This window comes from Nannospalax galili, unplaced genomic scaffold, assembly GCF_000622305.1.
Source record: "Nannospalax galili isolate Female #2095 unplaced genomic scaffold, S.galili_v1.0 scaffold1488, whole genome shotgun sequence".
Classification (NCBI taxonomy): Eukaryota; Metazoa; Chordata; class Mammalia; order Rodentia; family Spalacidae; genus Nannospalax; species Nannospalax galili.
The window spans coordinates 2,910,001-2,919,978 of NW_008358859.1; the positions used below are offsets into that span (position 1 = coordinate 2,910,001).

The following is a 9,978-nucleotide window of genomic DNA, read 5'->3' on the forward strand; positions in this document are numbered from 1 at the left end:
CTCCCTTATGATGTACTACGAGGGTTATATATGATCATCTATGCACAGTACCTAGCTGAATGAGATCTCAGTGTAGACTGCTGCTAGTAAGGCGTCCCACAATCCTGAGGTTTGAAAAGATTAGGAAACAGACCTGGAGGCACAATATCACTAGCCTACAGTCACAGACTCCAATGGCCAAGACCACCAGTCTTTTACAAAACTTGTTTCTTTATATATGTGTGTGTGAGAGAGTGTATACCATGTGTGGGTACCTGTAGATACCAGCAGAATGTGGGTTCCCCTGGACCTGGAGTTACAGGCTGTTGTGAGGTGCCTGATGTGGGGTCTGGGAATAGCACTCGGGTCCTCTGCAAGAGCAGCAAGCTCTCCTAACACTGGACAGTCTCTTCAGCCCTACAATTCTTTTTTAGATCCCACCAACACCATAGTGCTCACTACATCCTGTTCCATGCCCACCTTACACACCTTGCTCCATGTTCATCTCATAGTCATATACCCCAAGGAGGGACTTAATGTAGGACCTACTCATCTCATAGTCTCTATAGCCCAAGTCCAGGGACTTACTGTGTTCAGTGCATTAAGAGTGGTGTCGTCCCGAGATGCTGCAACACAGCCATCCTCTGTTGAGCCTCCATCACACATCCCTGCAAATGCTGCCATACTCCTTTGGGAAAAAGAACAGTTTCCTTCATCAGCACACAGCCACCCAGCACAGTGGTCTTAACCCTCAGGTTTCAAAGCACATTTTTCAGCCCCAATTCCATTCCTAAACACAGTAAGTCAGAGTTCCCAGTCCTGCTTACAGCCCTTCACACCCTCAGAAACAACTTTCTATTGGCCCCATCTGTTACTTCCTCCCCTGCTTGTGGGGTGCTAAGATTTTAGATTTGAGCACATGAGTGATCTAAATCTATTTGCCTAGATACTCCAATAGATAATGACCTTTTCAAAGTCTCCATATCTACTATTACTATGTGTCAATTTTTTGAAAATTCCTAGAAAATATGTAAAATTAATTTCTTTCACCTACATATCAAGTACCTTTAGGTGAATTAAAAGTGAGAAGTGAAGCCAGGCATGGGTAGGACACACCTTTAATCCCAGCACCCAGGAGGCAGAGGCTCTTGGGATCTCTGTTAAGTTCCAGGCCAGCCAGAGTTACATAGTGAGTCCATCTCATCTCAAAACAAACAAAAAGCCACCACCAGAACAAAGTGGAAAGTAAGAGAAGGATAACTCACTGTTGGTGACCCCATTTATATGCTTTCATCCCCACTGTGCACAGCACTGCTAACCATGATTACCAAGCTGGAACTCTGGTGCCCCAACCTGTGCTCTCAAGCATTTTCTACTGCACAGAGGTGATGCTGTAGTGAGGCTCAAACCAATCACTGCAGTCAAAGGAAGGCTCTGCCTGCTTTATGGCATGTTCCTTCTTGTATCTATGGCATCTGCATGTTCCCAAGGTCCTCAAGATAATCACAGATAAATGTTCTCATGTAGGGAAGCCACAGAAATGTCAAGTTTGGGTCAGACATTAATGAACAGCCACTGCAGAGAGAACATGAGCTCAGTAATAGAACTGTAAGGTGGGGTGACTGACTCACACAATTGCAGCGAGAGAGGTACTAGGAACTACATATGGCTGAAGATGTGTCTTCTGAAGAGCTCTGAAGTCTGATGTGAGGCAAATATCAAGAAAGAAAACAACTGCAAGCTATTTTTCTCAGGTAAGAAGGATTAATTGAACATACAGCAAAACTTAAAGTGAAAAGAATGCCTCATTTACAAATAAAAAGAGGAAAGGAGAAGCTTCAACCCAGATAGCCCAATTCAGAAAGCAAGATGGGAAGATTCCCATTACCTTGCTGCCCTCAAGTACATGAGGAGGTCACAGTCACTGACTCCAGGCATCCATACCAGTTCCTCATGCTGGGTCACAGTATCACCATCTGGAGAAGGAAATGGTTGCAAATCTGGAAGTTTGGCCTGTAAAACAGGGATAAAGAAATCATCATCAAGGTAAGTGCTGAATAGAGCTGTCACAGCAGGCTGGAGTCAGGACGACACAATGGCCCACTATGCCTCTTTCCTTAGGCAGCAGGAAGGAAAGAACATTATCACGAGTCATGAAACTGGCCTACATCCCATGTTGGGATCATTTCACCACAGATGTCACAAAAGGCTGCTGAATTCCTCCTTAAAGAGCAGCAAACAGCGTCAAAGCCAACCTATACCAACATTATCCAAAGAGGGAAGCAACTGGACACCCAGGTAAAATAAGCAAAGTCAAAAAATATCATAGGATAATAAACTGCTTCTGGATAAGAGTAAGACGTCCATTTGCAACACAGGTTTTACAAGGGAGACCATGCAAGCTACAAAACTCACCTAAGGATACTGGCAAAGAAACTAAGTGAGCTATTACGTTAATGTTACTCTCAAAGGAGTCACTAAAACTATTAATCATGGTTAACATTTCAAAAACTGAACTGCTAAAGTTAACACTAAAAACATTTGACTTGACTTATGTGGTAGAAACAGCAGTGGTTAAGGGAGGAGAACTGCTTATCAAAGGACAGAAAAGAATTCTCTGGAATAAAAGGCATGGTTCATACTTTGTTGTGAACCACTAGAGTAAACCGAATGGTACATATAGGAACAACTCATCATACATAAGAGCATTAAAAAAAAAAATTAACAACCATGGTTCTAAATCATCAATTAAAATACTCCAGCATTTCCTTACCCTCCCTCTGCTGAGGCAAGCAAGGGTAAGCAGGTACTATGGCTGCTGTGGCCATTGGAGGCCCAGAAGTGTCAGATATCTGCAAGATACTCAACACTCTTATCTCAGCAAAGATGAACATGGCCTATTGGTTTGATATTTCAAATTCTGCTGAAGTTAAAAGGCTCCAGTTCACACAGAACCCAGGTCGGTCTAAGAGAATGAAACAGACACGAGTATAAGCAAGCACTGGATGAAACAAGCAGCACACACGTGAGTTCCAGCAGCCTAGCTGCACATCGAAACAAAACAGCACATCTCAATCTGGACTAGCAGGGTGCAAGAGCTTCTGAGCCACAAGCATACAGTGGTTCCTGTACTAGACCTAGAGGTAATATGTTCCAAGGAGGGAAGTGAACCAATGTGAGACAAAGACAGGACAGTGCTGCCCCATCCAGGGAATGCTATCATGTGGAATAGAACTCAATGTTCACACCATCTTCTGTCCATGTCTCATGCCCCCATTAAAAAAGATGCAGAAATCTTTAAGCAAAACCTCGTATTTTCAAGCCAAGCATGGTGGTGCACACCTTTAATCCCAGCACTCAGAAGGCAGAGGCAAGGCAGAGGCAGAGGCAGGTGGATCTCTGTGAATTCAAGGTCAGCCTGGTCTACATAGAGAGTTCCAGGCCAGCTTCTGCTACAGGGAGACCCTGTCACAAAAAGAACAACAACAACAAAAATCCAACCCCCCCCCATGTATTCAAATTTGAATACTAGATATGCAGATTTTAAAACAGCTGTGTGACAAACATGCCATTGGGGCTGGAGAGACGGCTCAGTGGTTAAGAGCACTAACTGCTCTTGCAGAGGACGGGGGTTTGATTCCCAGCACCCACATGGTAGCTACAAACCGTCCTCAACTCCAGTTCCAGGGGAATCCGAAGCCCTCTTCTGACCTCCATGGCACTGCATGACACGGGTGCACTCACATACATGCAGGCAATACACTCATACACATAAAAATAATAAATAAAATATTTAAAAAATAACAAAAAAAAACCATGCCATCAACAGACCATGTGTCTTCCAAGCCCACAGTCTATAAGCTCTGCTCTACAGCCCACCTTTGATGTCTCCAAATGCAAGTGAAACACTCACATTCCAAACAAGGGTACTCTCTGGCTGGCTGGCTGGTTTTGAGACAGGGTTGCTATGCAGCCCAGACCTTCCATTCACAATTTGCTTGCATCTCAGCCTCTCTTGAGTGTGATTATAGGTGTGTGACAGCATGCCAAGCAAAGGACAGCTCCTTTTACACTTAGAACTAACTTCTGTAGCTTGTTTTGGGGTGTCACAATTAATTCTGCCTAAATAGTGAAAATACTGGGATAAAATTTAACACAGGAGGGGGCTGGAGAGGTGGCTCAGTGGTTAAGAGCACTGACTGCTCTTGCAGAGGACCGGGGTTCGATTTCCAGCATCAAATGAACCTTAACTCCAGTTCCAGGGGAATCCAAAGCCATCTTCTGACCTCCTCGGCATTGCATGACAGGGGTGCACTCACATACATGCAGGCAATACACTCATACACATAAAATAAAAAAATAATAAAAATAAATTAACACAGGATAGAGACTGGTAAGGAAAGGTCTTCTAGATAAGACAGGGTCTCCCTGTAGCCCCAGCTGGCCTGGAACTTACTATGTAGACCAGGCTGGCCTCAAACTCACAAGTGCTAGGATTAAAGGCATGCATCATCAAGCCAGGAAGGGTCTTTGATTAGTACTGAGCTTTGCTTCCTCAGCACCAAGTACAGCACTTAGTACAATAGTTTTACAATGGCTGTTAAATTAATTTAAAGGTACTATTGTAGGGGAACAAAACCAACCCCTAAAGGGGAAAAAATGACTAGCAGTATAATTAAGCAGAACACAGAAAAAAAGATGGAAATGGCTTTAATGGTAGTAAATTAGGGTCAACTTTGCAGACAAGAGGAATGCAAGTTAAAGACAGACACTATACTTTCATTCACCAAGTGATTAGGGAGGGGAACTTGGAAGTGTCCTTGAAATTACAATATGAATTTGCTCTCTAGGCCAGCCACCTCTTTTCTGCAGATATACTCAAAGGTACATTCGCAAAACTATAAAAAATCAGTATGCATAGGCCAATCCTTGAGGCATCGTTTGTAAAAGGGAAGGACCCAAGGCAGCACAAACAACCACCATGGGAGCTGACAAAACAATTTCATTACACATGAAGTCTATGAAGGGGAAGGAAATGAGGAGCTCTAGACCTGGCCATGGAAACCAGAAAATACTGCGCAAAGCAAACAGAAAAGCTGGGCATGATGGCGCACGCCTTTAATCCCAGCACTCCGGTGGCGAAAGCAGGTGGATCTCTAAGTTCAAGGCCAGCCTGGTCTACATAGTGAGTTCTAGGACAACTGGGAGCTACAGGGAGACCCTGTCTCAAAAAAAGACAAAAAAAAAAACCCAACCTCATAAAACCTGAAATAAATTAAGCCGGGTGTGGTGGCACACGTCTTTAATCCCAGCACTCGGGTGGCAGAGGCAGGGGAATGGTTGTGAGTTCAAGGCCAACCTGGTCTACATAGTGAGTTCAGGTCAGCTGGGACTACAGGGAGACAGATCCTGTCTCAAAAGACAAAACAAACAAACAAAAAACCCTGAAATAAATGAAAAATTACACATAACAGGACACAGGTGCACATACAGGCAAAACACACAGATAAAATAAAAATAATAAATAAAATATTGTAAAATGAAAAGGAAGGCCAGCAAAATGGCACTTGCAGCAAAACCTGAGTTTGATCCCCGGAACTCATATGGCAGAAAAAGGACTCACTCTTGCAAAGCGTTCTCTGACCGCTACACAAGTCCTGTGGCGTATGCATGCCTGCACACACACATATTAATTAAGCATAAAAAATAAAGAAAACAATTATGTTTTCTTTTGTTTGAGACAAAGGTCTCATGTAACCTAGGCTAGCCTCAAACTCCTGATCTTCCTGCCTCTTTACCCTAAGTATCAGGATTACAGGCATATGAAAGAAAGTAATTTTATTTGGTTATTTGATTTTTGGGTTTTTTTTTTGTTTTGGGGGGCTTTTTGAAACAGGGTCTCCCTTTAACCCCAGATGGCCTGGAACTCACCACATAGACCAGAGATCTGCCTGCTTCTGCCTTCCAAAGAAAAGAATTTTAAATTCACTAGTAATCTGGGCTGGAGAGATGGCTCAGTGGTTAGTGAAAAGCATTGGCTGCTCTTGCAGGGAACCTGGGTCCTAGTCCCAGCATCCACATGGCAGCTAACAACCATCTGTAACTCCAGTTCCAGAGGATCAGGTGCCCTCTTCTGAGCTCTGCAGGTATTGCATGACAGTGGTGCACTTACATATGTAAAGGCAATACACTCATATACATGAAATAAACATAAGTAAAATGTTTTTGAAAAATTTATTGGCAATCACTGGAAGACGTGGAACCAATTTAATACTTTGAAAACTGGTAAACAGGGGGCCAGAATCAAGTATGTATCTTGCCTTTCCTATATGATTCAGGAAACCAACTCCTGGACAAGGAAGAAGATTCGTTTACTCAGCAGATAAATGAGATGACAGAACTACCCAGTCATAATTTGACATTCCTATAAAATAATATATTTAAGGAGCAATCAGTGGCTGCTACTAAACTGAGATGTGCCTCCTAGTGGAGTGCACACCACTACCCATGAAGCATTTTTTCAAGATGTACCAAACTAGAATGTGATTAAATTTCTGCATTTAACTGCTGATTATCAAGAAGTGTAAAACACAAAGGAAGAACTTCACAGGCGTAAAGAGATGAGAATTAGGCCTGGAGAGATGGCTCACGGGTTAAACGAATATACTGCTGTCCCAGAAGACCTGACCCCACATGAGACGCTCACAACCACTGTAACTCTAGCTCCAGGGGATCTGAGGCCTCTGTGGGCAACCACATTCATGTGCACATGCACATAATTAAAAATAAATCTTTATAAAAGTAAAGATGGGGTGAGCTAGAGATATGGATCAGCAGTTAAGTGTACTGCTCTTGCAGAAGCTCTGAGGACCCAAGTTCCAGTCCTAGCACACACTTCAGGTGGCTCACAACTGCCTGTAGCTCTAGCTCCAAGAAGATCCATCACTTCTAGTTTCCATGCACACCTGATCTCATGTGCATATTCCTACACAGACACTTACATAGTCAAAAATAAATCTTTTGTTGCAGGTGCAGTGGCACACCCCTTCAATCCCAGTACCTAAGAGGCAGAAGCAGGGGGATCTGTGAGTTCTAGGCCAGCCTGGTCTACATAGTGAGTTCCAGGACAGCTGGGGCTACAGGGAGACCCTGTCTCAAAAAGACACCAAAAAAAGATTTATTTATTTATTATTATCATTAATTTTCTTTGGTCTTTTTTGTTGAGACAGGATCTCCCACCATGCCCAGCTACAATTATTGTCTTAAAAAAAGGCAACTGTAGCACATGCTACAAATGGATGAACCTTGAGGGCATTTATCTTGAGTGAAATGAACTAGTCACAGAGGACAAGTGCTGTGTGGTGACACTTAACATGATGAAGAATCGTCAAACACACAGACAGGAAGTAGAATACTGGTTCCAGGGACTTGGGCAATGGAAGAAGAGGGGGCTATTGCTTAATGGGTATAGAGTTTCAGTGTCATAAAATATTAAGTTCTGGAAACGCATAGTGATGATGGTTGCATAAGAATGTGCATAATGTCACTGAACTATATCCTTAAAGGCAATCTTTTTTTTTTTTTTTTTCTTTTTCTTTTTGAGACAGGGTCTCCCTGTAACTCCAGCTGTCCTGGAACTCACTATGTAGACCAGGCTGGCCTTGAACTCACAAAGATCCGCCTGCCTCTGCCTCTCAAGTGCTGGGATTAAAGGCATGCGCCACCATGCCCGGCATGTATTAACTTTTAAGTTATCATACAAAATAATGGGTTTAATCACACCATTCCTTTATCTGTTTTACACCATATGTTGCTCTACATCCTCACTTTTCCTGTCCATCGTGTCTATCCCGACACCAAGCCTGGGTGCAAGCCCCCCAGCCTCTCAGTTTTTCATGTTGTGTTTTGTTTGTTTATTAGTTTTTTTAATATAAAGTTGATCTGGGGCAGGAAGAAAGCCCTCTGAAGCCAGATGTGGTTGGTGCACATGGCCTATGATTCCAGTACTTGGGGAGGCAGAAGCAGGAGGATTGAGAGTTCAAGTTCAGCATGTGCTACATAGCAAGCTTTAAGGCCAGTTCTGGCTATAAAGCAAGACACTAGCTTAGAAATCAACAATATAAAAGCCCTTGAGTTGATAAGATGGCTCAATGGGTTAGAGCACTTATTGCACAAGCATGAGGACCTGAGTTCAGATTCCTTAGCACCTATGCAAAAAGCAAGGTGTGGCTGCATGTATGAAATCCAAGTTGTGGGCAACAGATGTGCGAGGATGGCTGGGACTTGCTGGCCACCACCCAACTCCAGGTCCAGTCGGAGACTCTGTCTCAAAGGAATAAAGTGGAGAATGAAAAACAGAATAACCAACATCCTTCCCTGACCTTCGCATGCATATTCACACATCCAAGTGTATATACACCAAACACAAAACCCAACAGCCCCCCTTCAAAAACCCTTAACTCTGCATTTAAAGAAACATCTCCATAGCAGTAACAGTTCTAAGATGCTACTCAACAGAATAAAGGTACAGCAGAAAAGTAAGAGATACTAAGTTACTGAAATGTACTTTACCTGATGGCTAGGACCAACACGAATTTCCCCTTGGGTGCTGTTCAGCCTCCTGTCATGAAAGGAACAGAAGTTTAACACAGTTGTTCTGGCACAAACATCCTCACATTTTTTCAAAAGGAAAGTATTTCACTTCAAATAAATGAGGGACAGCTTAAGGAAGAATTCACTTCCTCATTGTTTCTAATGTTGCCTCAGACGTTAACACCCACAGGCTAACCCTTCAACGTCTCTGCAGCCTCCTATGTTACCTTCTATACCTTATTTTTTTTCTTGCTTTAGAGGAACATGGCTTATAGCATGATAACAGCCAGACACCTTCTTTTCATGATCCTATAACACACACTGAGTCATTTGACATTACTCATTCAAGAAATATGTACTTACTGCTAAGGACTAGGGATGGGACACAGTTGGAAGAGTACCTGCCTAGCATGTACAAAGCTCTGGCTTGATTCCCAGCACCACATAAATCAGGTGCAATGGTGCACACCTATAATCCTAGCACTTAGGAGGTAGAGGCAAGAGGATCTAAAGATCAAGGCTATTACCAGCTACAGAGAAAGTCTGAGGTTAGCCAGAGATTCGTGAGACTCTGTCTGGAAAGATGGCTCTGTGTTAAGAGCACTGGCTGCTCTTGCAGAAGACCTGGATTCAGTTCCCTGCACCTACGTGGCAGTCAACAACTGTCCATAAATATAATTCCAGGGGATCCAACATGCTCCTCTAGCCTCTAAGACACTGTACACACAGGTCCACTTACATACATTCAGACAAAACACTCACAGCCAGGTGTGGTGGCGCACGCCTTTAATCCCAGCACTTGGGAGGCAGAGGCAGGTGGAACTCTGTGAGTTCAAGGCCAGCCTGGTCTCCATCGCTCTCTCTCTCTCTCTCTCTCTCTCTCTCTCTCTCTCTCCCCTCCCTCTCTCTCTCATATACATACACACACATGTATATAAATAAATGAGCCTGGCATCATGCACACCTTTAATCCCAGCACTTGGGAGGCAGAGGCAGGAGGATCTCTGTGAGATAGAGGCCAGCCTGGTCTATATAGGGAGTTCCAGGCCAGCTGGGGCTACAGGGCGGCCCTGTTTCAAAAACACCAAAACAGGGGCTGGAGAGATGGCTCAGCAGTTAAGAACACTGGCTGTTCTTGCAGAAGACCTGGGTTCGAATCCCAACACCCACATGGCAGCTAACAACTGTCTGTAACTCCAGTTCCAGGGGATCTGACAGACTCTTCTGTCCTCCTCAGGCACTGCACGACACGGGTGCACTTAGTTACATGCAGGTATTAACACTCATACACATAAAATAAAAATAATAAATACTTTTTTTTTCTTTTTTTATTTATTATTTTCACAGGGCACTGACAAGATGCACAATGGTAGACAAAAAAGCCTGTCCTCCCTGAGCTCTCTAGCA

At 43.5% G+C, this 9,978-nt stretch overlaps 1 protein-coding gene across 8 annotated transcripts in view; it reads right to left on the bottom strand.

Moving 5' to 3' along the window:
* Positions 1-8,599, bottom strand: part of Rere (arginine-glutamic acid dipeptide repeats) — a gene marked incomplete at its 5' end in the record, with an annotated part of 132,223 nt that extends 123,624 nt beyond the window's left edge. For all 8 annotated transcript variants that reach the window (XM_029558304.1, XM_008822455.2, XM_017795423.1 and 5 more), the window contains 3 exon segments: positions 568-667; positions 1,868-1,992; positions 8,551-8,599. In XM_029558304.1, the coding sequence (XP_029414164.1) occupies positions 568-667; positions 1,868-1,992; positions 8,551-8,599 (274 nt within the window).
* Positions 8,600-9,978: the final 1,379 nt, after the last annotated feature.